This window comes from Anabrus simplex, chromosome 1, assembly GCF_040414725.1.
Source record: "Anabrus simplex isolate iqAnaSimp1 chromosome 1, ASM4041472v1, whole genome shotgun sequence".
Taxonomy (NCBI): Eukaryota; Metazoa; Arthropoda; class Insecta; order Orthoptera; family Tettigoniidae; genus Anabrus; species Anabrus simplex.
Genome location: NC_090265.1, coordinates 254,107,857 through 254,135,342, shown reverse-complemented (window position 1 = coordinate 254,135,342; position 27,486 = coordinate 254,107,857). Strand labels below are relative to the sequence as shown.

Sequence of the window (27,486 nt, the reverse complement as noted above, 5' to 3'; positions counted from 1 at the left end):
CTAATCAAGATTAAGTTACATAAGGCATAATGAATGATTAACAATTTTGTTTCTCTTTATCTATTTTTCACATAAATAATTCACAAATCTCACGAATTAAACTTTTTGTGAATAATTTTACGAAATGATTAAAGCGAATTTAAAGCGATGGGGTCAGCCCTATTTCGCGAAATAACGCGAAAAATTGTTTTCTTTTCGCGAAATCGAACAAAAATTAATGCGAAAAAAACATGCCTCTAGCAATACTCCATGACTTACCCGTAGTGGAGAGTATCCTGTATTCGGCTGGAATTTGATTTATGACAAAATTATCTATGTTTATGAGGAGTATTTTGAAGATTTATATGCCGTTTTTAAAGGGTTAGTCTAGGGATCAAAATGTTGTGCGTTGTCGTGAATTCATCTCATGAGAAGAGGAAATCGCGTAAATTGTATGTTAAGAAAGATATATATCTCAACTCGTGCAGAATGCTCATATCATAGGAGGACAACAACACATATCGATGGCTTACTTCTAAAACCTCGTATGACCCAAAGCTCTTCTTAACCATTATATTCCTTAAGACTGGTCGCGCTTCCCAGCCACATATGTATATGCAGTCCATCAGTATACTTATCGTTGTGTTCATTTTCCTGTGACAGTATGTAAAGAAAACTAGACCTTACCATACCGTGTTGTAGGGATGTTGTTTGCTAGCGAATGTACTCACTCCTACAGTATAATGTATTTAAGGTTCATTTTTCTTTACAGAGCACCATAGGAAAATGAACACAACGAAAATTGTTCTGATGGGTTGCATATTCACACGTGGCTGGGAGGCGTGACCAGTCATAAGGAGAATAACGGATTGCAAGAACGTCGGGACATACGAGGTTTTAGAAGTTAACCATCGATATGGCATGCAGCTTGCGACATTGCACAGAAAACTTTTAGTTCCGGCGAGTCATGCACATAATTGAGAATCGCCCTGCGGATTTTCGGTGTCCCAAGAACAGTACCTCAACACGAGTTAACAATCCATACTTGAGGCATTGCTAATGTAGTATAATGATTATCTGTACAATCATTGATCAGACTCTTTAAAATAATAGCGCATCTCATTACTGTTAATGCTATCTTCATTATATTATAGCTGCAAACTAAGTATTAAAACGGTTACAAATTCAACACCTAAGAACAATAAAAAGGACGCTTGTATCATCATTTCCCACACATAAAAGTTGCATTGACCAACGCACACAGAAATACACAATGTGTACACGTCTAATACTAGATTTTTATCTGCATTTTCTCTCCCGTTATTCAAAACAAGTCCCTTTCCCATCTGTTTGCATGTTACTTATACATCAATCCCCTAACGGGAAATGCCGCTCACTGCAAACGTGCCTCACTTACTCAAACTACATTTAACTTCGAACTATCCACTTCCCTTTTAAGAAAATCAATCTGTCCCGATGATTCCGACTTCCAATGTTCTGCACTCCATCTTACAGAATAATGCTATTCTCCTTTCTGATACGTAATCACCTGAATCCGAGACCGAAACGGGGAACTGTTTAACATGAGGGAAAAGCATTCCCTAGACTGCAAACCAGTGATATACAGACATGGAGAATAGTGGGCCAGAACCCCAGCCCTTTGGTCTTCTGTTTCCGTCTCGGTGTCTTTTACAGTGCCTACTTTCTAAACACTTTTCTAAAGCTAAACAAGATCTAATGGTTTTTTTAAAAATGTAGTTATTTGTTACCATGTTAGACATTCATCTAATTAGTTAACTTCATTTTACTATTGTCCGACTCGTTGGCTGAATGGTCAGCGTACTGGCCTTCGGTTCAGAGGGTCCCGGGTTCGATTCCCGGCCGGGTCGGGGATTTTAACCTTAATTGGTTAACTCTAGCGGCCCGGGGGCTGGGTGTTTGTGCTGTCCCCAACATCCCTACAACTCACACACCATACATAACACTATCCTCCACCACAATACCACGCAGTTACCTACACATGGCAGATGCCGCCCACCCTCATCGGAGGGTCTGCCTTACAAGGGCTGCACTCGGCTAGAAATAGCCACACGACATTTATGTCGATGTTACAACTATTTGCACAAAAATTTGTGACGGGAGACTGGGATCTAGGAAGGGTAAGGGTTATTCTGCCCGAAGGCAGGTCCGAACCTCCGCAGAGGTGTTCCTGAGCCGGAGTTTACGTGCGGTAGGGTGGCCAGTTCCTTTCCGCTCCTCCATTCCTTTACCCCCAACCAACAGCGCGTGGCAACCCATCCAAATACTGACCACGCCCAATGTTGCTTAACTTCGGAGATCTCACGGGATCCGGTGTTTCAACACGGCTACGGCCGTTAGCTGGGATCTAGGAAAAGGTATGGTAAAACGAAGAAAATAGTAGGAAGATGTGCATTGAGACAAAGAAACGAATGAAAAAGAAGACTAGTAGAATGGTGCTATGAGTAGAAATATTTTGATAAAATACCAGTACTTTAATATTGGTACACACTAGTGAGACCTGCAGACATGCCAGACAGACATGCAGATATTCAGGAACCAGGCACTGGATGGAGAAAAATAATCCCATCCGCGGAAACTGAAATTCTAGGATGTAACGTAAGGAAGGAAAGGTGAAAAACTGACAAGTTAAAGAACAGAAAGGTGATTTTTCAAAGGGGAGATGTCCAGAAACACCATACACCGTAGATGAAGAGGAATAGTCACCAGTTTTAAGAAGGACTGTAGGTGAATAAAAAAAGATATATCGGATTTTAATTCAGGTGATACTAAACTGAACTGATAAAAGACTGAATTAAAATGTAGTAAATGGAAAAAGTTAACAATAACTTGTGTTACGTACCTCTCAAGATCACTCACCAACACGTCGAACTCAATATGCTGAGAGCCTAGGACATTTCGCACTTGTTGGTACTCTGAAGGAGATACCAAAATTCGAGATGGTTTTCCAACTCGCGGACTGTCCCAGAAGTCGAGGACATTCGTTAGAGGGGACAGAGCCTTCACTGCTCTCTCGTTAAGAGCTTCTGTGTCGAGGATCTTGTACCTGAAAATAGAAGGAAAAAATTTTACGTACAGAAAATATTGTACTTGCATTCTTATGTATTTTGCCTTTTATTAAATAAGTACATAATTGTCTATAATTCTTCGTCTATCGCTGCTGATATTGCTTTATTCACCTTTCTATGTTCTAAGTCCCTTTAATGACCGATTAAGTGGAGAACTGTCTGTATCCATCTTTCTGATACTTCATCTGTATTTAAGACTTTTGAAGTACGTTCTTATCAGTTTCTCTAATTCTGCTGTGGGCTGCCTAGTTCATTCTATTAGGATACGTTTAAAGTAAAAGAAGAGGAGAACAATTCTTACGAGTGTTGTATAATTAATGGTTTGTACCACAGATTTCAATTACTGCTTCTATCGCCAACTTGCTGGCCGGAGTTGAATTAAATTGAAGTAAACGCACGTTTATGTTATTCTAGTTGTAATATTAATAATATATATTGTTTTTACATCCCACTAACTATTTTTACGGCTTTGGAGACGCCGAGGTGCCGGAATTTAGTCCAGAAGGAGTTCTTTTACATGCAGGTAAATTCACCCACACGAAGCTGACGTACTTGAGCACCTTCAAATGCCACCGGACTGAGCCAGGATCGAACTTGCCAAGTTGGGGTCAGAAAGCCAGCGCCTCAACCGTCTGAGCCACTCAGCCCACCAGTTGTAATTTTAAAGGGAATGTAAATTTTAATATATTTGCGATATCGATGTGCCATCGTTTGTCCCCTAAATTATCATATTTCCACTGATATGATCATTTATCCGCATCTTATATTAATTCAAAGTGAAGTGTTTATGGGGAATGTCTATGTCCAACATGGAATTTGAAAGGGAAGACAGAAATATAAGTACGCCTATTGCCATTCAAAGTGCTTTTCTTGTTAGTTCCGGGTACATCAGGTAGTCTAGTACTAAATGAAAGAATTCCTAGCTTCTTGGAAAACAAGAGCAGCAGACTGGAAAACTGTCTATGCCGGTGATCTGAAAATTCAAATTTTTATTCCACTCCCAGAATTGTTATCCAGAGAGCGGAGAGCGGAGTCGTATAGCAGCCCAGCGCTCGATGAGAGCACACCACGGAGAGCCAAGCACCGACCGAGCAAGCACCCTGCTATATGTCTTTTCACGAGAGTTTAATCCTGATGTATAAACATGGAATGTCCACGCCTCCGCCAAAGAAAGAGTTGTGATTCGCTGAGCGTGAAGTACCGACCTCCACCCCGTCAACGTCTCGTGTTCGGACGTACAGGGCTGCGCATCACATACGACAACTGTGCGAAGATCTGAATTTCTGAATAAACGACTAAAACTGGATTCTGTTCACTTAGTTTATTGAACACATTCACAATGCACTGCCTATGGTCGGTTCTAAGCGGTTTACCTCTTTTGTGCTTCACTACACGCGATGGTCCAACCTCTTGCTCCATTTCGCTCACTATAAATACTGACACTGACTGCTGTTGCAACATGCAACACCTTATCTCCACCCTGTACAGCTTGGGACTTTCCCTCACTACGAGAAGACTTCCTGTATTACACAACGCCTTGTGCCTTCATTTCTCGTTATTTAATCATTATTTTATTAAAAAGAAACCATATATATAGCGGTATATATGAAAACCATATTTTAACTTGACTACGTACTCTTCCAAACTCTCTAAATGTAATAAACTAAAGTAAAATAAAATTAACGCGACGAACTATTTTTCTTCGAGCTCACGTACAGTCGAGTGAGTGCGACGGTTGCTTCTCCAATCAACTACGTCTATGTCCACGTGCATAGGCAAGGTGCCCCGCCTATTTTTTACATCAGGATTATAGTCTCGTGAAAAGCGGTATACCAGCCAGCTCGTATCCCGCCAAGTGACTCCTCGAGCCCCCGCTCAGTCTGCCAGCCAATCAGAGGGCAGGACCAAGACCGGCAGCCAATAGCAGCCACCAAACAACCACGCCAGCCAGCCTGCCTAACCACTGTGCGGGCAAATAAGCATATTTGTCCAGTGCTCAGTGCAGTTATCTGTTTGTATCTTGTCTCGGCGTGATCCGATCAAAACTATACGAGTGGAACCCACTGAGTGCGCCAAACCAGATGCAGGTCCTCGAAAGTGTTTGACCATTTCCAATGCTTCATTGCACCCCTGAACCCACAAACCACACTTCCTAACCCTAAGTCGGGACCACCCTGGTGGATCGAGTAGCCAAGACCCCGGCTCTTCCCATCAATCACCATGAGTACCGACTCCAGCTTCAATTACAGCGATTGGTCCTGGACATCCCCACCAGTCCCAGAACAGACCCCCTCCTATCAGACGACAGCTATGAAACCCCATTCCATTATGTCCGATTCGACTCCCCATTCCCCACCTTAGAAAAATGCGACATTATAATATTCCTACTCCATATATCTGGCCCAGTCCCACTCACATGGAAAGCAGTATTACAGTCTATCGAACCCATCCTAGAAGACCTCATCGCAGTCGCCGAAGAAACACACAATAACGTCCTCCTAATCACTCCTATCAAGAAAAAATATAACTCCATCATAATGGAAACAATCCAAAACGCCGGCCTACCACAACCAATTCTGGTAAATCCCCTCCACCACAGCTCAACTCCAAGCTTCACCTCCGAAAAATACCAGAAACCCAAGATGCCAATACGATCACAGACCCTCAACCACCAACCCGCTCCAGACTATCCCAAACAGATACACCGAAACCAATCCAAAAAACCAAGACCAAAATAACCCAAACTAAACCATTCACATCCCCACTCCACCCCCAGAACCCACGCCTATCGAATCCACAGCAGTCCAAACCGACCCACAACCTCTCTCACCACCACAGCCACCTCCACTACCCCCGTCACCCACCCAAGCCACTCAAGCCCAAACCAACCCACAGCCAATCCACACAGATACCAGCACACAGACTGGCAGCAGGCGTGGAAAACCTGCTTCCAGGTCACGAACATGAACCCACACTCTCCCACGCCCATCCCTAATGACACAGTGCTTTAATTGTCTCAAACTACATCATTCTGCAGCTTCATGCTCAGAACACACCCGTTGCAATATGTGTGGCGGTCCGCACCGTCACACAGATTGTAAGGTGCCTCGGGACCAGGCGAAGTGTGCCAACTGGCAAGGCAGTCATGCCGCTTCGTTCCGTGGCTTCCCATTCATTAAAGAGGCAATTAAGGCACACTACAGACAATCACGTCACCTCCGTCCAAACCCACAGCCACCCCCAATACTCAGCCAATCAGTCCGACCACCCCCACCTCCAAACCCAAGACCCGTCACACCCCTCCCCATCCCACTCATCCCAGACACAAATACCCTTTTACAGCTATTATTACTAAACCTATTCACGATCCAAACTAGGCACCCACCCCCAGCGCCACCCCAATACCACCCAGAAACCCCGGTCCCACCACCCCCGCCAAGTAATCAATCCCACCAAGCCCAGTAAAACCATACGAAAGTTCTCACTTCCACCAAGAAACTGCCTCCTAGCCTCACATTACCTCAAAGTCCACCCCCAAACAAAGTCTAAAAACCACAAAAGAATCAGTACAGCCTCATAAAAAAAAAAGCAATCACCACAACCATTACCGAAGCACTGGAAACCGACAGGACGCCTCAGCGGGATGCATAAATGCCGTATATCCACATGCTGTTTTTTCTAAATTAAAAATCGTGTCACCGACACTAACACACCTGAATACATGATTAAAATGCATGTATTCCGGCAAACAATCCAACGACAGGGCCCGGTATAGTTAAGCAACATCGGGCGTGGTCAGAGTCTGGATGGGTCACCCACCAGGCTCGGCCCTTGTCGCTGGTCCGAAATAATTTAGAAACAATTTGAATTATTACTTACACAGCCATGGTCCACACAACGCGAAGGTTGAACATTACCTAATTTTCACTTCACCGTAAATCACGATGTTTGTTTGTCCAACCCTTGTCCCGTTTCCCTACGGGGTCGGGTATGAGGTGAGATGAATTTGTCGTGGCGGTTTTTTTACGACCGGATGCCCTTCCTGACGTCAACCTCATCAGAGGAGTTAATGAGAGATGAAATGAATGACGTGATATATGATAGTAGGGAGAGGGTGAAACCCGGTGCCGGCACATAGCCTACTCCTGTCGAATAGCACCAAGGGGTCTGCTCAAGGCTTAACGTCCCCATCCGACGGACGAATCACCATCAACAGCGTCATATGCCCTCACTCCATATGAGCACTGCGGAGAGGTTTGGAATTTAATCCAGGCTTTTGGCACGCAATCTAGTGATTAGAAATTGTATACCACCACCTCCCCTACCCTGCCGGCCAACATTCTGATGGTGAAAATTTTTTCGACCAACGGGACTCGAACCGGCTAACCTCGGTGTTAGACCGTTTTTAGACTTCAGCGCCTTAACGATCATGGCCACCAGGCGGGCTTCACCGTAAATCACGATACAGACGATTAACTTCAATATTATCATTATTATTATTATACATATTTTCCTGAACAGGCCAGCAGAGGAGCGCAATTAAGCGCACCGGTACTGATATCCAATAAGGCCCCCCGTCGGGGGTGCCCTAAGAGTAACATTTGGGCGAGCCGTATAGCGCTGTCCCTAATGGCTGCTTTCCATGTTGTCAGCTCCTACGCTGACAGTCTTCTTATGAAATGGCTATGACGAGTGCATTCGTTGGCCAGTGCGCGTGTGCTGCTACCAAACGGTGGAATAAGACACTAAGTTACACGTCACCGCCTTCAAAAGTGAAATGTGAACCATACCCGGACGTACAAAAAATAAAATGTAAAACAATATTGTACCTCCTTCATAAATTAGAAGGCTACACGCACCAAGAAAGCGTACACACTAAGAATAGTGGGCGCACGAACACTTACTTCTAAGTTATAAATGAGAAGTAGTGCGATTAAAGTATTCAGGCACTATAGGCATATACCTCCATCATAACGGAAATTGTGAAATTACCAGCATTTTCCTCCAGAGCGACAGTGGGCTTGTCAGCTGATAGACACACATTGCCAAGACACTAGCGGCAGGAAATGGCACCACTGTAGGAGTCCTTTGTAGGACAATGCATTGACATAACACAAATTTGAATTAACTTTCTTTTTCTTTCGGAACCCATTTTCACCAAACACCACACTATACCAGTGTAGTTCTCGGTCGGTTGGTAGGCCAAGGCCCTTCAAGGGCTGTAGTGCCACGGAGTTTCGTTTTTTCAGAGTATGTGCAGAAATATGTTGTAGAAATGATCGCAAGATTTGTTCAAAGAATGCATTTTTAAGTGATTCTGAAGGGAATCGTTGCTACAGTGTCAAGGAATTATTTTCAGCACTGTTATTGTTTCAGGTTAGGAGCTTGAGGCCTCGTTGTTGTCTGTAGTAGTAGTAGTATGGTGTTATTGAAGCTGCTTTTGAGGATATGCCGACCATGTGACTTTCCAACATCTGGAGGCCGTCGGCTGGGCATCAGCCTCTAAAGTCCTTAGTGCGATGTATGTTAGATTAGATTTTTTGTTTGTTTGTTTGTTTGTTTGTTTGTTTGTCTGTTTGTTTTTTGTTTGTTTGTTTGTTTCTTTCTTTCTTTGTTTGTTTGTTTGTTTGTTTGTTTGTTTCTTTCTTTCTTTCTTTCTTTCTTTCTTTCTTTCTTTCTTTCTTTCCTTGAGGTATTGGCGATGATAATGGTTGCAGTTTTAAGGGGCCAAATATCGAGGTCATTAGACCCTTCTTTGGAAAGGAAATAGCCAGTAGGTTATACGAGTATTATGTACCAGTTCAACGCTAGAATGGACTTGAAACGTGGGAACTACGGAAAAATACATGTAGGTTAATTGATAATGGGATATAAGCTCACTTCCCTTTTATTTCGTGGCTGAATATCATATCCGCAACCGTTACACCAGTGTTAAAATTGTGTAGAAGAGTGGCAGCTAGTGATTATTCTATTTGTAGTGCCAGTAAATTCGAAATTTGTAAACAAATCTTTCAAACTTGCAAGTTCAGACAGTGCATGTCCACTTATGCTATAAGTTCCACGAAATCTCGTTATTTAATTGTGTTGTTGTGCAAACCCGTTATTTTAATGAAGTATCAATTGAAACAAATCTCTAAATTGCAAAACTAATACAGTGGAACCTTGGATTGCGAGCATAATTCGTTCCGGCAACATGCTCGTAATCCAAATCGCTCGTATATCAAAGCAAATTTTCCCATAAGAAACTATTGAAACTCGGATGATTCGTCCACAACACAAAAACATTTATTCGCATAATATTTCTAAAACAAAATATAACGTAAAACAATTAAATTGCACTTTACCTTACAATAGAATCATTGTTGGTGTGAGGGAGACGAGAGACGACATGAGAAGAGTTACTGTGTAGCACGAATTTCACTAACGGAATCACTGCTATCGGTTGGCTCATTGGAAGTGTTTTCTTTTCGTGCAACTTTAACGAGGAACCTGTCCAATGACCGTTGCTTTTGCCTCTTTTTGAGGATTTCACGAAAATGTGACATTGCATTGTCATTGAACAGATTCATCCACTGTAATCATCTCCTTCTTCCGACCGAATTCCTTTTTAGCCTTCTTTTCGTTCGTTCACAGGGCCCAGAACAGTTATATCACAGATGACAGAAACAAAACATGTACATTCGTACGGTGTTGACTATGCGAGCGAGGCACGCCAACTGAAGTCCAGCGCGGGAAATGATTACACACACTTTCCCAGGAAAGTGAGTGGCAGGGGGAGGGGAAAACAAAGGCACAGGGGAGGTGGAAACGTACGTACACGTGACGCTCATATTGAGAAACCTCACTCGCTTATCAAGTCACAATTTATTTCAAATATTTGCTCGTCTTGCAAAACACTCGTAGACCAAGTTACTCGCAATCCGAGGTTCCACTGTATACATGTTTACTTTTATCCAAACGCACTTTTTTTTTCAAAATTCCAGTTTTGAGAAAATGACTGAAAATGAACAACCTCTCTGGGAATAAAACCATATTTAGGGCTTACTTACCAAAAGTGTTTTTTTTCCAAAACCTCGAACGACACCTTCAAATGAAGTAATAAGAAAGGTACTGATAGTTTATTATGTATTAAACAATACATCGCAATTGGGAAGTATCCCGGTGGCAAGGATCACTTACAGCAGTGTGATAATAAAGTAAAATTAAAACATAACAACAACAACAACAACAACAACAACAACAACTCCTACTACCACTTCTACTGCTACTAGGCCTACTACAAGATTACAACAAGTAATTCCATGGAAAGAAAATATTATAAAAAATACTAGACTATTAGTTTAACATTCTAAATCCAACATCACCATCACATACAAATTCACACACAACTTAAGTATTTCCAGTGCTTATCTCTAAATAATATAAGTAAGAAAGTAACACATGCTTGCCTCGCATAGGAATTAAAAAAAAACATTGCCAACATACGCGCGCACACAAGTACTTGATCGCAATGTCAGTAGCCGCCAAACCGAAATTTACAAAATGCCTTACCTTCAACTTCAAACACACACACACACATATAATTTGGGAGGGGGCATCCGTTGCACCCTATGCGATTACACACAAAAATAATTTAACGACACTATTCATTAACACATAAAATAAATACTAAAATAGTTAACAATGTTGATATTTAATTGCAAAAATCCTAGATTGTTACATTACAAATAGAGAAAGATTTATTTCTGTCACTAATCTTTCTTTCTTTCTTTCTTTCTTTCTTTCTCAATGTTAACCCTCCATGGTCGGTTTTTCCTTCGAACTCAGCGAGGGATCCCACCTCTACCGCCTCAAGGGTAGTGTCCTGGAGCGTGAGACTTTGTGTCGGGGGATACAACTGGATAGGGGGAACAGTACCTCGCTCAGGCGGCCTCATCTGCCATGTTGAACAAAGGCCTTGTGGAGGAATGGGAAGATTTGAAGGGACAGGCAAGGAAGAGGGAAGGAAGCGGCCGTGGCATTAAGTTAGGTATCATCCTGGCATTTGCCTGGAGGAGAAGTGGGAAACTATGGAAAAACCACTTCCAGGATGGCTGACGTGGGAATCGACTCACCTCTACTCAATTGACCTCCCGAGGCTGAGTGGATCCCGTTCCCGCCCTCGAACTACTTTTCAAATTTCGTGGCAGAGCCGGGAATCGAACTCGGGCCTCCGGGGGGTGGTATCCGTCACTAATACGAATTTTAAAAAGAAATCCCTAGGTGTCTATTTTAGCACGAGGGAACGAAGAATATATTGTTAGAATATTATAATAGTCGTCTGATACAGTGACAAAATCGCTATATTGATAACGCTGAGTATTGTGCTTGCCACATACGGTACCTTTCGTGTTCCTAGTGGTTGAAATATAATTTTAAAGCAGTTTTGACTTGTACTTATACATGCTGCACTCTAGTGGATGAAATTGAAGCGTTGAGTCACACAGCCTCTGGCACTCTCTCAGCCCTTAACAACGCATATAAAACTCAAGCCGAACTGAACCAGTCTTTTGTACAGTATCTTTATGTTTGAAAGCGGTGCCCGTGAGATATGGCTCACAAGCGCCACCAGAGCTGATGTCAGTTTGCGCGCTCGTTCAAATGAAGGAAAAATAAAATATGCATACATTTTCTTGAAATTTATATCTAATATAAACTGTTCTTGAGAGGAAGAGAAGATTATCATATTCTTTCTTTATTGCACTGGAGGTGTCATGGCACACCGGCACTACTGCACGAGCCACCTCTGGTGTAGAATCAAACCAAGGTCAACCGTGCAGATGACTGGGAGACCGGGTATTTGTGTTTGTCCCAACATACTCCTCATTGTACAGACACAAAATACCACGCTACCAACCATCACAGAATCACGCAATAGTGAATAGCCTACTTAATCCTAATCCTGACTCTCCCTGTAGTTAACAGTAGTCAGACAAAGAGGTAGGCTATGTTAACAGGTGACTACATGAACGTAAAACTTCCTTCCATAAGAATAGGCTACTAAAACTACACTACAAAATATAACGTGAAACATATCAGAATACTAAAAAAGCTGAACACATATGATTACACAGAATTCTTAAAAAATACTCCGAAATGACAATGGATAAATTCTGTACGGAAATTAAGGAGAAATGTGGAAAAGGATTCGCAACCATATCGATATTTTCAGAAGATGTTTTTATTTTATCTGAGTTGACAGAGGATCTAGAGAATTTACTGAATGGTATGGACATAATATTGGATGATTACAAGACAAAAATCAGTAAATCCAAAACAAATCTAATGAAACTCAGTCTAATAAAGTTCAAGTTATGCATGTGATATCAAATTAGGAAATAAAGTCTTAAAGGAAATAGATGAATACTTTACTTGGGTAGTAGAACAGTCATTGATGGCAAAAGTAAGAAGGACATAAGGTCTAGAATAATTCCAGCAAAGAAAGTCCTTCTTAATCTTAAGAAAAGAAATATGGTCACCTCGAACATAGATATGTATTTTAGAAATATATGTGTAAAGACTTTCGCTCGGCTTGAGCACTGCATAAATTTGAAATGTGAATAATCTGGTTCGTAAAGAAAAGAAAATCCCTTGATTTATGGTGATAGAGAAAAATATTGAAGGTGAAGTAGGTAGATATGACCAGAAATTAAGAGATTATAAGTCAGGTTCAAGCTGCTGAGAGTAGAATGATGTGGCTAAATTTGGTCCGAAGAACAGCAAGGTTGATAAGTCACATCTAGAGACACCAAGGACTTGTTCATTTAGATCAGGAGGGAAGTGTAGAGGGTAAGAAAGGTAGGGGCAGACTATGATACGAATATGGCTAAGAGATTAAATGTAGGATACAGTAGTTAGATAGAAACGAAGAGATTAGCATAAGGTAAAGTTGTAAGGAAACTGCATCAAACCAAGTCTATTAACAGATGTCCCAAACCACAACTAAAACAACAACAACAAAAAATGTTGTACATCCCCCAGCATGAAGCTCGTAATTATTCTTGAAGGAGTTTCCTCGGCTCCTAAGAGAAGTCCATTCACTTTCCTTGTGTACCCTGTGGTATTGTGTGGCACTCGTACACAATAAAATATGGCTTCCTTCACCTTGCCCGCAAGTGACGTCTGCTGTTCTTTTCAAAGTGTAGTATGGGATACAACAGTAGGTATATCGTTTCTATGCAGTAGAATACAGTAATATCCGATTAAATATATATTGAATAATATAAGAATGAGTCCGACTCCTTCGCTGAATGGCCTTCTGTTCAGAGGGTCCCGGGTTCGGATTCAGGGTGGATCGGGGATTTCAATCGCGTCTGGTTAATTCCTCTGACTCGGAGATTGCGTATTTGTGTTTGTCCGAACACACTCGCCTTTACACACATTCAACACACCAAACTACTAAAAAAACACAGAAGCGCGCAGTACTGAATAAAGCAAATTCCTCTACACAGGGCTGGCATCAGGAAGGGCAACGGTTGAGTGGCCTAGTAAGTGGTCCTGATTGTCGGGATACCAGTTATGAAATGGGAGTGAGCATCTCGTACATATTCTCAATCATGGCCTTCCTTGTCCTCAGGCGGCTAGGACTATAGAATCCATTGGTTGTCCCTAACCCGTTAGAGAAGAATTTACGGAGTTCCTAACATTTTACGCAAGTCTCAGACCCATCGCAGTTATGGAGTCCCATTCCATTTGACAGGGTAGGGACTCCTTGGAAACAACTTGGGGAACGAAATGGAATTCGATGGGGTGCCATCAATATTAATACGGCCTATGGAAGAAAACAGAACTGGCTGAGTCATCAAAGAGGATGTGTCTGGATGTGTTGGGAGTTAATGATATTCGGGTAAGAGGAGATAACAAGGAAGAGGGAGAAGATAATAAAGTGTTCTTGACAGGAGTTAGAAAGGGAAGGGCAGAGTGTGGGGTAGGATTGTTCATCAGGAATATTATTGCACGCAACATGATTTCTGCTAGGCACGTAAAAGAGCAAATTATGTAAGTAGGTTTGGTTGTTGGAGGAACTAAGGCGAGAGCTGCCTCGTATATTCGCCATGTGAGGGTACAGATGAGAAGGAAGTTGCTAAGTTTTATGCAGCACTGAGTGACGTCATAGTGAGGGCCAATAGGAATGGGAAGAGTTTATTAGCCTTCTGTGCTAGTATGGGATTAGCAGTTACGAATCCATTCTTCAAGCATAAAACTATTCACCGCTAGACATTGGGGAGTAGGGTCACCAAATAAATAATAGACTATACCTTAACCGACTAAGAATTCAGGAAATCTGTTAGAAATGTGCGGGTTTTCCGGAGATTTTTCGATGATACGGACCACTATGTGATCTGTAGTGAACTAAGTATCTCTAGGCCAAGGATAGAGAATTGTACAAAATATCAAGGACGGGGAAATTAGACTGAAGTACATGGACACGATTAGTGAAAAGTTCCAAACAGTGGACAGTAAGCAAGTTCAGGATTTAAAAAGAAAATGGGTGGAATACATGGATGCTGTATTAGAAACAGGAATGACCGAGCGAGTTTCCGTGCGGTTAGGGGCGCGTGGCTATGAGCCTGCATTTGGGAGATGGCGGGTTCGAATCCCACTGTCGGCAGCCCTGTAGATTGTTTCCCGTAGTTTTCCATTTTCACAGGAGGCAAATGCTGGGGCTGTATCTTAATTAAGGCCACGGCCACTTCCTTCCAACTCCTAGCCCTTTCCTATGCCATCGTCGCCATGGGGCCTATATTTGTCGGTCAACGTAAAGCCTATTTTAAATTGTAGAAACAGTAATGGAATGCCTAGGCACAACTGTGCGTAAAGATGAAAAGAACGCGAACATCCTGATGGCAACCTGATGGAACGTAAAACGAAGGAGTATCAGACAAGGACCGATGCAGACAGGGAATTGTGCTTAGATGAAAGAAACAGAGCGAAACAAATAGTTGTTGAATCCAAGAAAAAGTTGCCGGAAGCTTTCGGTAATAACTTCGAAATGCTAAGTCAAGCAGGAGGGAAACCTTTCTGGACAATAATAAAGAATCTTAGAAAGGGAAGGAAAAGGATATGAATAGTGTTTTTGGTAAATGAGGTGAACTTAAGATAGATCTCTCCTAATCACTTGAAAGATGGAGTATTCTGAAAATCTTCTCAACGTAAAAGGAAATATTTCTGTGGACGTCGCGAACAATCGAGCTCATGGACAGGAGTATAATAACCCCACTAATGGCACTACAGCCCTGAAGGGCCTTGGCCTACCAAGCGATCGCAGCCCAGCCTGAAGGCCTGCGGATTACAAGGTGTCGTGTGGTCAGCACGACGAATCTTCTCGGCCGTTATTCTTGGCTTTCAAGACCGGGTCCGCTGTCTCACAGTCAGATAGCTCCTCAGTTCTAATCACGTAGGCTGAGTGGACCTCGAACCAGCCCTCAGATCCAGGTAAAAAATCCTGCCCGGGCATCAAAGCCGGGGCCTCCGGGTAAGAGGCAGGCACGCTACCCCTACACCCGGGGCGATCTCCGGAGGATAATGATGTTGGTGAAATTACGCTTGAGGAAGTGGAAAGGGTGGTAAATAAACTCCATTGTCATAAACTACTACTACTACTAAACGTTTTCATTCCTCCCCTGAAGGGGGAGGCGGGCCTCATAGACGGTGACGCCGTCTCTCAGGCCGGGAGATTTGTTACGGTGAAGGAGATGCGCGGAGAAGGTGACGGGATGGGCGGCCGTGGCCTATACTACGAACTGTCCCGGCATTCGCCTTAGTGCAGGAGAATGGAAAACCACGGAAAACCATTCTCAGGACTGCCGACGGGTGGGCCAGGCGTGAAGTCCGGCACTGTGCTCCAGGCCCGTCTCCCGAATGCAGAGGCGTAGAGCCACGGTAGAGCCGTGGCCAACTTTCCTCTGCTCGGTTGGCCGTTCAGAGTACAGAGCTTTTGGACCACGGACAAGCCATGCGCTCTTAAGGGACGAAACGCAAGGGCCGAAACCCAGTCTGCATCTACCGACGTTGTCATAAAGCAGCAGGAATATATGAAATCAGAACTGAAATCTTATAAATAAAGTTGTTCGTGTCTGTTTGTCTGTTTGTCTGTTCCACCATCACGTCGAAACGGCTGGATAGATCTCAACCAAACTTCATATTTAGAGTATACTGACCCCGGGGAAGGTTTCGATATGCATATCATTTTAAAATCTTTGAAAAGACGGGGGTTTTATAGGAAAAACGGTTTTCCTCCATTTTCTCTTGTACTATTACAGGCAAAATATCGAATTTGTCGTATAAGTACGAGACAAAGCTCAATTTAATCCTCTTGTCGCAAAGAACAAAACTCGGTAAGCCCTACGGGCCCGAAAACCATGTTTTAAGGCCCTAAAACCTACCGTTACGGAGATATTGGCACCACACTACCCCTGCTCTAGGAATCGGCTAAAGAAATTAACTGCCGTAACCATGGCAACGTCAGCTCCAGGATTCTAGAGCAGTGAGATTATGCATGTACGTTTGGGCATAGCTGCCAACCAAAATTGGTACAAATAAGACTTAATATCTGGAAAAAATACACTGTTGTGTAAGGCACTCATAGGACTCCTTTGGGCGGGAATGGAAAGGGGGTGAAGTACGAGTATTAAAATCTTACTATAAGTTATATAGAAATGGAAGTGTGTGTGTAAATGACACATCTCCAACTAAACCACTGGAGCAATTTCAACCAAACTTGGTACACGTATCACGTATCGGGAGACGAGCACTGTGGGGGTTAAGCCATCCCTAGCGCCCTTAAGGGAGAGGGTCAGGGGGGGGGGGTAGTTACAATAATATTCGAGAATAGTGTCGAATTCATAGCTTTCGGGGTCGTTGAGTTGAAAAGTAATACTCTAGAATTTTTTAAAGTCCAGCCCCCTTTTAGGTGGGGAGCAAAGGGTGGGGGGTGGGGGGGTGAAATATAGAAATAATTAAAAACAGTTTCGAATCCATAGATTTCAGGGTCTCTGAGATGAATAGTATTACTCCGGATATTTTTGCAAATCCAAGTGGGGAGCGAAGGGGGTGAGATATAAAATTAATCAAAAATCTACATATAAAAATGTAATCTTCTTCTTCTTACTATATATAAAAATTGATGTATGTGTGTGCGTGGGTGTGTGGGTGTGTATATGACACATCTCCTCCTAAACCACTGGAGCAATTTCACCAAACGTGGTACACTTATCAATTAGTATCAGGAGACAAACCGCGTGAGGGTAAGACACCCCTAGCACCCTTATGGGCAGGGGGCGAGGGGGGTGGTATAAAAATAATCTTATAAATAAAGTTGTTCGTTTCTGTTTGTCTGTTTGTTTGTTTGTTTGTTTGTTTGTTTGTTTGGCGTAAGTACGGCCAGTATCCAGTATTCGGGAGATAGTAGGTTCGAACCCCACTGTCGGCAGCCCTGAAAATGGTTTTCGGTGGTTTCCCATTTTCAGACCAGGCAAATGCTGGGGCTGTACCTTAATTAAGGCCACGGCCGATTCCTTCCAACTCCTATCCCTTCCCTGTCCCATCGTCGCCATAAGACCTATCTGTGTCGGTGCGACGTAAAGCAACTAGCAAAATAAAAAAAATAAAAATGTTTGTTTGTTCCACCATCATGTCGAAAGGGCTGGAAAGATCTTAACCAAACTTCATATTTAGAGTATACTCACCCGGGGAAGGTTTCGATATGCATATCATTTTAAAATCTTTGAAAAGACGGGGGTTTTATAGGAAAACCACAACGGTTTTCCTCCATTTTCTCTTATACTATTGATTTTCTGCAAACTCTGTGGACCGTATGTGAAAGGTCTCTTCGGCATAAACAACTTTCGTTATGTTCATAATTTACCTTACTATTCAAATGACGGAGAAATTTACTATTTTCTGCCGATACCATGCTCGGCATTGAGTGACCGACAGAGCGATAACGAATATATGGGTTACCATGGCAACGTCTCTGACTGCTTGCCAGCAGGGAAGTAACGTATTGCCATTTTCCTCATCATTCCTTTAAATTCGTGGTTGTTCCTTGGGTAGAAAGCAAGAGAGTCGTCAATCGGCCATTCTGCGGGTTATTGGCGGAATATCATTGGAGGTTATAACCGTCCTCGAATAGCTTAAGTAATAACACAAATATTCATCTTCTTATCTGATTACCTAAGAATCCCTGCGCCTAAATTTCTCTCCGATTACCGCTTTCTTATATCCATAACTCACACCGGCATAATTTATTGAGGAGCATTTGATTTTCCAATACATTCACTTGGTATTTATATATTTGTCGTCATCCGGATGTCCTCAGTTATAATCCATTTTCTATTAATTTCAACTTACTAAACTGTATTATTTTCTTCCTTAATTACCACGTATGTATGCGAGTGCTAATCCCGAATGCTGTACACTCTTTCCTTTAAGGAAATATTCTAAGCTATGCATATGTATAACTTTTGGCCCAGGAAAATTCCGAAATAAGGATGCAATTTTAACGGCGGTGCAGACCTTCGTTTGGGGGTAATTGGTGGCTAATCAGTATGTCGTATCACAAGTCACAAAGCAAATGGCGTTTCATTTTGGAGAGATCTACAACTTTTGTCCTATGACTTTTCGTCGTATTTCTATCCCTAATACATTAAATACAAGTTGATTTTGTACTTTTACACGTATATGTTATCATTTGGCACACTTATAGGAAAGGTAGAATCATGACATTCGGCACGCACATTGACATGACCATTGGCAATGTTATAGCCAAATTTTATGATTCTAGCTGTCACATGATAATCAAAAATATAAAGTAGCATCCAAAAACTGTACAAGATTTCACCCCATTCAATGACTCTAACTCAATCTAACCCATGAATATAGGAGATACGAGAAGATGTCATAGGACCAACCATGTAGAGCACTGAAAGGGGCGTCTGATGGTGAATTCCGTTTGTAGATACGTCGTACAGTTACAAAGCAGTAACTATCGAAATAAAGGTCTGCACTTCTAGAGTGTGTCTGTACATTGACAATTTTGGCGAAATTTCCGTACAGTTATCCGTTTCAGGTGTAATAATGACCATCTGCATATATTCATTCAGTTTTGGTGTCTGTTTGTTTGTTTGTTTGTTTGTTTGTTTGTCTGTTTGTCTATAACTTGGAAACTACTGAATATATTTCCACCAAACTCCCTGAACTGACTGGGGGATTATACGAAACCGAAACCGTCATTTTGCATTCTCACAAAATATAGACAACCAAACTTAATGTAAATTTACCTGCCTTAATGGAAATTCATTTCTAAGCCTTTTTCCTCATGTGCATCATTTCAATACGAGGATTAATAAGGGAGATATCATTAACGGACCGTTTTCCGGTACAAGTCCCACCGGACTTAACTCAAGAGCGGGTGCGTGTAAAGCGTATGTTTTACAACTTGAAAACTACTGAAGATATTTGAGTCAAACTTTACATTAACATCCACCTGTCAAACGCTACGTGTTAATCGTCAACAACATTTCATGTTCCCGGAATGGACTGGCGGTTTATAGGGAACCGAAATGGTGATTTTACTCTTACACAATATATACAGTACAAGACCAACCTGACTGGAAATCGACCAAACGTGATGGAATTCCATCTCTAAAACATTTTTTCATGTGCTTTTTTTCGACAGGAGGATTAATAAGGGAGATATCATAAACGGTCCGTTTTTCCGGTTAAGTCCAGTGGATATAGCCCACAAGGTGTTGTACGTGGAGCAGGTTCCTTATTTATCTATGTAAATAAAATCGTAACTACTGTGTGCCTGTACATTGACTATTTTGTCGAAATTTTCGTACAGCTACACGCTTAAGGGGTAATAATGATCATCTGCATATTTTTGGTTTAGTTTCTTGAAAGTCCTACTTTTTACACTTGTCACTGAAAACCCAGATTGTGGCATAACCTGCCAGTCGAGAAAGAAAACTGAATTATGGCAAAATTTTACGTTTTAGCCTGTAACGGGCGGAAAACTTCCAAGAGCTTTAAATTTTTCCCTTTCTATCCCGAAGAATATCGAAATATGGAGGCAATTTTAATGATGGTGCAGACCTTCGGGAAGTATTATCACATAACTGATGGCACAATCCCCGTTCAATTTGGAGTGATCTACAACCTTGGTCTTACGACTTTTTGTCGTATTTATATCCATTTTACGTTTGATTTTTCTCTATTTCTCGATGTTAAGTAAAGTTGTACTTTTCACATACATAAATCATACCTTCCATCACTTAGAGGAAAGATAGAATCATCATACTCTACACGAAAATTGGTCCACCCAGTAGCCATATGTGAGCCAAATGCTATGTATGTAGCTGTCACTTAATTATCCGAAAAGCAATGCAATGTGAGATAATCTTACACAAATTTTACCCTATTCCAAGTTTCTAACTCAATCTGACCCATGAATAGATGAGATCATAAGACAAGCAATTTAGGCCGCTAAATCCGGCGTCTTATGGTACAATCCTTTCTCGATATGATGTACCGTTTAGAAGCAGTTAATCTGTAAATGAAGGTCTGCAATATTGTAAACAAGCACATACTTTCGTATGTCGAACTATGTATATTCACTGATGTCGATTTTGTAGCGATCGAGAAAGGGTGTGTCTGCTATTGTAATCAGTACTCCGCACACCGACTATGACTGGCAGTAGGAATGGAGTCCTCCAATTCCTGTGTAACTGGCATTAATGAGGCAGGCCTACCATTGTAATGAATAATTCACTTCTCGATCTGACTTTCAGAAGGCAAGGGAGCATGCAGCATACAGTCTTTGGCTGTAGGCAAGCATTCCCGCAGTTATAAACAGATGTACCCATCTAAAATGTGACTGGCATTAGGCATACTGGCCTGCTATTTTGATGGAAACTCATCAACTTGGTGTGACTGGTAGGAAGCTGGCTGGCAGTTGGAAAAGGGGCCTATCATTATAATGATAACTGCACAACTCAATTTTGACTGGTTGTAGGGAAGTTTCTTGCCATTATAATAAAAACTCCTCAATTTGTAATATGTCTGGAAGTAGGAAAGAGGGGCTGCCATTGTAACGGAAACTCCCCAAATCGATTGTGACCGCGCAGTAGGCAATGGGGCCTGCAATTATAATGTAAACTTCCCAACTCGATTGTGAATGGCAGTAGGCAAGTGAGCCTGTCGTTATCATCACAAATCCGTAACAAGCACTTTACACTGGAAACAACGTATGGGGACCTCTCCATATTGTTTCTCGGATAACGCTAAAAGGCATGCTATTTTAAAACAATCTTATTTACTGCATGTACAGTATTTACTTCAATATTCGTATACAATGCAGAATACCGTAGCGAAGCACGGGTACATTTGCTAGTGATTAAATATAGCGGGTAGGCAAGTATGAAATGGCTTCATAGAGTAATAAGATTAGCATGGTATATTAGTAAGGTACCTTCTGATTGATCGAAATCAGTAATTGCACGTATCTATAAGCAAAGTAAAAGGAAGGATGCAACAACTATCGAGGTATTTCATTGACCAGTATACCAGGCAAAGTGTTCACTGACATTTTAGAAGAGGGAGTGCTATCAGCGGTTGAGAATAAATTGGATGAAAACCAGCATGGTTTCAGACCACAGAGGGGCTGTCAGGATCAGATTTTCGGTATGCGCCAGGTATGTGAAAAATACTACGAGACATATAGAGAGTAGTGTTTCGTAGATCTAGAGAAAGCATATGACAGAGTACCGAGAGGAATATGGAATTAAGGGTAGATGATTAAAAGCAATCCAAGGCATTTATGTTGACAATTGAGCTGCGCTACGAACTGATGGTAGAATGAGTTCTTGGCTCAGTGTCCTTGTAGGGGTTAGACAAAACTGTAACCTTTCACCGTTGTTGTTTATAGTTTACATGGATTATCTACTGAAAGCCTCCGTGGCTCAGGCGGCAGCGCGTCGGCCTCTCACCGCTGGTTCCGTGGTTCAAATCCCGGCCACTCGATGTCAGATTTGTGCTGGACAAAGCGGAGGCGCGACAGGTTTTTCTCCAGATACTCCGGTTTTCCCTGTCATATTTCATTCCAGCAACACTCTCCAATATCATTTAATTTCATCTGTCAGTCATTAATCATTGCCCCAGAGGAGTGCGACAGGCCTCGGCAGCCGGCACGATTTCTATCCTCGCAGCAAGACGGGGGCTTCATTCATTGCATCCCTGACCCGGTCAATGACTGGAAATCAGGTTGTAGGTTTGCATGGATTATCTATTGAACTGAAAGTTATAAAGTGCCAGGGAGGGATTCAGTTCGGTGGAAATGCAGAAAGCAGTTCGGCCTATGCTTAGAGCCCTGCACGGATATCCGCGAAGTTAGTGTCTTGGAGGATACAAACTGTTTGGCAGTGCGGATAATTTTTCTGATAATTTCTAAATAACGACGTTTATTGATTATGACTCAGGTATACTCTTATTTTTTCTGGTGATTAGGTAACCCTTGAGAGTGGCATACGCGAATAGTGATATATAAAGAGCCTTGAGAACAGAAAGCCGCAAATCTGATCGGAACCTGCCAGGCTCCTGCCCACAGTTGGAAGGAAGGAACAAAGGTCAATACGTCGGCAGTTGTCGCAAGAGAAAATCCCTCATAAACCTGTGATTGTAGGGATTCTGGTGTCAGGTGTCAGGCCTATTTTATTATGTTAACATATCTGTCAGTTTCAACACATTGGGTGTAATACACTGTAGTTAAATATTTGCAATATCTGCGGATAACAATTCGCGGATGCGAGTGCGGAGGAAGGAAGTGCGGATGCGTAGCGGATGCGTAGCGGATGCGTAGCGGATGCGGAGCGGATGCGAATATTATTTTGTATATCCGCGCAGGGCTCTACGCTGACGACCTGGACTTAATATCTTGGAAGGTGAAAATAAGTGCAATGAATATGATATGATATGATATCTATATATATAAAAGCAAGTCGGGCTGGAGCGATGTATATATAAATATTTAAAAATGAAAAAAGACGTGAATTAATGAGGCACTTCCAGAAATCTCAGAAATTTGAAACTTGGTACGGAGGAAACTGATGACCCCAGGATCCCTAGAAAAATCGGAAATTCTCAAAATTCCCTGAAGGGGGCACGCTGGGGGGGCTCAAATTTTGGGCTCAGCATAAGAACACAGTCGTATAGTATATCCAAAACGATAACCTATAGGTTTCGTGGGCTTAAAAATTTTCGAGAATTTCCTCATTTTTATCCCCTATCCCCCCAAATCAAAATGGCGGCACAACCTGCCAGACGAAGTAGACAATTGAAATTTGGTGAAATTATAGCTTTTGGTCCCTAAACGACGGGAAAATTCCAAGATGTTCAAATTTTTCACTTTTTACCCCCCTAAGATATCGAAATATATAGGCAATTTTAATGACTGTGCAGACATTCCTTTTGAGCTATTTTTTGGCTAAACGGTAAGTCGTATCACAAAACGGATGGCACAATGTCCCTTCAATTCGGAGTGATCTACAACTTTGGTCCTGTGACATTTTGTCGTATCTCTCTCCCTTATACGTTAAATTTGGCCGTATTTCTGGATTGTTCGTAAATTTGGTGATTTTTACAAGTATATTTCATTGTTTGACACACTTATAAGAAAGATAGGATCATCACGTTGTGTGCGCACATTGGCACGATTATGGGACATGTGTGTACCAAATTTCATGATTCTAGCTTATACATAAGTGGGCAAAAAGTAATGTAAAATGTTAAAAATGCACCCAAATTTCACCCTATTCAAAATTTGATCTCAATTTACCCCCTTAATATGGGAGATACGAGGAAATGGTTTAGAAACAAACATGTAGAGCGATAAATGAGGCGTCTGATGGCGCAAACCGTTTCTTAATATCATAAACCGTTTAGGAGATATGAATCTCGAAGTGGAAGTCTGCACTTTTCAACGTGCTCATGCTTATCTGTCATCTATATATATAAAAGCAAGTCGGGCTGGAGCGATGTATATATAAATATTTAAAAATGAAAAAAGACGTGAATTAATGAGGCACTTCCAGAAATCTCAGAAATTTGAAACTTGGTACGGAGGAAACTGATGACCCCAGGATCCCTAGAAAAATCGGAAATTCTCAAAATTCCCTGAAGGGGGCACGCTGGGGGGGCTCAAATTTTGGGCTCAGCATAAGAACACAGTCGTATAGTATATCCAAAACGATAACCTATAGGTTTCGTGGGCTAAAAAATTTTCGAGAATTTCCTCATTTTTATCCCCTATCCCCCCAAATCAAAATGGCGGCACAACCTGCCAGACGAAGTAGACAATTGAAATTTGGTGAAATTATAGCTTTTGGTCCCTAACCGACGGGAAAATTCCAAGATGTTCAAATTTTTCACTTTTTACCCCCCTAAGATATCGAAATATATAGGCAATTTTAATGACTGTGCAGACATTCCTTTTGAGCTATTTTTTGGCTAAACGGTAAGTCGTATCACAAAACGGATGGCACAATGTCCCTTCAATTCGGAGTGATCTACAACTTTGGTCCTGTGACATTTTGTCGTATCTCTCTCCCTTATACGTTAAATTTGGCCGTATTTCTGGATTGTTCGTAAATTTGGTGATTTTTACAAGTATATTTCATTGTTTGACACACTTATAAGAATGATAGGATCATCACGTTGTGTGCGCACATTGGCACGATTATGGGACATGTGTGTACCAAATTTCATGATTCTAGCTTATACATAAGTGGGCAAAAAGTAATGTAAAATGTTAAAAATGCACCCAAATTTCACCCTATTCAAAATTTGATCTCAATTTACCCCCTTAATATGGGAGATACGAGGATATGGTTTAGAAACAAACATGTAGAGCGATAAATGAGGCGTCTGATGGCGCAAACCGTTTCTTAATATCATAAACCGTTTAGGAGATATGAATCTCGAAGTGGAAGTCTGCACTTTTCAACGTGCTCATGCTTATCTGTCATCTATATATATAAAGTAGCTTGTCCTGACTGACTGACTGACTGACTGACTGATTCATCATCGCCGAGCCAAAACTACTGGACATAAAGAAATGAAATTTTGGGGATATATTCATATTATAATGTAGGTGCTCGCTAAGAGAGGATTTTTGGATATTCCGTCGCAAAAGGGGTGAAAAGGGGGGTGAAATTTTAAAATGAGTGTGTCTATATCTCAAAACTTTAAAAGTTTGCAGATGTAAAAATTGGTATTTAGAATCTTCTTTAAAAATAAGGAAACACGTATTTTTTTTGTTTTCAGACAATCCCAATAGGAGGGGTGAAATGGGTGAAAAAGTGGTTGAATGCCTTTAATCAGGATACCGCTACTTATATCTCAGAAACTGAAGATATTACAGACCTTAAAATTGGTACTTTCGTTCGCTGTCAAAAATAAAGAAACACATATTTTTTTGTTTTTGGAAAATCCAATTAATGCGAGGGTGAAAGGGGGATGAATTTTCAAAATGAGTGCATCTATATCTCAAAATTTTTAAAGTTTAGAGATGTAAAAATTGGTATTTAGAATCTTCATTAAAAATAAAGGAACACGTATTTTTTTGTTTTCGGAAAATCCCAATAGGAGGGGTAAAAAGGGGTGAAAAATGGGTTGAATGCCTTTAAAGAGAATACTTATATCTCAGAAACTGAAGATATTACAGACCTCAAAATTTGTACTTTTGATTGCTTTCAAAAATAAAGTAAAACGTATTTTTTGTTTTTGGAAAATCCAATTAATGCGAGGTTGAAAAAGGGGGGTGAATTTTTAGAATGAGTGCATCTATATCTCAAAAGTTTTAAAGTTTAGAGATGTAAAAATTGGTATTTAGAATCTTCATTATAAATCAAGGAACACGTAGTTTTTTGTTTTCGGAAAATCCCAATAGGAGGGGTGAAAAGGGGGTGAAAATTGGGTTGAATGCCTTTAAAGAGAATACTTATATCTTAGAAGCTGAATATATTACAGACCTGAAAATTGGTGTTTGGGATCTACTTTAAAAATAAAGAAACAGGTATTTTTTCGTTTTGGGAAAATCCAAATAATGGGGGGTGAAAAGGGGGATGAAATTTTTAAAATGAGTGTATCTATATCTCAAAACTTTTAAAGTTTATAGATGTAAAATTTGGATTTAGAATCTCCTTTAAAAATAAAGAAACACGTATTTTTTGTTTTCGGAAAATCCTAATAGGAAGGGTGGAAAGGGTGGAAAGGGTGAAAAAGTGGTTGAATGCCTTTAATGAGGCTACTTATATTTCAGAACCTGAAGATATTACAGACCTGAAAATTGGTATTTGGGATATACTTTAAAAATAAAGAAACAGGTATTTTTTCGTTTTTGGAAAATCCAAATAATGGGGGGTGAAAAGGGGGGTGAATTTTAAAAATGAGTGTGTCTACATCTTAAAACTTTAAACGTTTACGGATGTAAAAATTGGTGTTTAGAATCTCCCTTAAAAATAAAGAAACACGTATTTCTTTGTTTTCTCTAAATCCCAATAGGAGGGGTGTAAAAGGGTGAATAATGGGTTGAATGCCTTTAATGAGGATACATATATCTCAGAAACTGAAGATATTACAGAACTGAAAATTTGTAAATGGGATCTCCTTTAAAAATAAAGAAACACGTATATTTTTGCTTTTGGAAAATTCAATTAATGGCGGTTAAACACGAGTGGCAAATTGGGGTGAATTTTTTGAAAGACTATATCTACAGAATATCTGAGAAGCGTAAAATGTTACAGACGTAAAAAGTGGGTATTTGGAATCTCCTGTAAGTGTAAAGAAACATAGGTGATTTGTCTTTGGAAACTCCACTTAAGGGGAACTAAAAAGGGGTGAAATTTTAAAATGAGAATTTCTACAGTATGTCTCAAAAAACTTAACATGTTACAGAAGTGAAAAATGGTAATTTTTAATTCTATTAAACATAAAGAAACGTGTATTTTTAGTTTTCGGAAATACCACTTGGGAAGCGGGGGGGGGGGAGTAAAAGTGACTGAAAATGGTGTTGAATTCTTTTAATTAGGCTACTGATATCTCAAAAATGAAGATGTTACACACGTGAAATTTGATTTTTGGAATCTGCTTTAAACGTAAACAAACACGTATTCTCGGAAAATCCAATGAAGGGGGTTTGGGGGGTTAAAGGATTGAAAAAATTAATTGACTTAATTGTATGTGAATACATACATCTAATAAAAACTAAAGTTGTTACAGACGTGAAAACTGGTATTTTGATCTGTTTTAAAAACAAAGAAAAGCGCGTTTTGGGGGGGGGAACAATCTTGGGGGGGGGGCGGGA

At 41.0% G+C, this 27,486-nt stretch overlaps 1 protein-coding gene across 1 annotated transcript in view; it reads right to left on the bottom strand.

The window, feature by feature from the left end:
- Positions 1 to 27,486, bottom strand: part of LOC136864639 (carboxypeptidase B) — a 112,584-nt gene that overhangs the window by 61,051 nt on the left and 24,047 nt on the right. Inside the window, exon 3 of the mRNA XM_067141896.2 lies at positions 2,861 to 3,064. Coding sequence (XP_066997997.2) covers positions 2,861 to 3,064 — 204 coding nt within the window. The remainder of the gene's footprint in view (positions 1 to 2,860; positions 3,065 to 27,486) is intronic.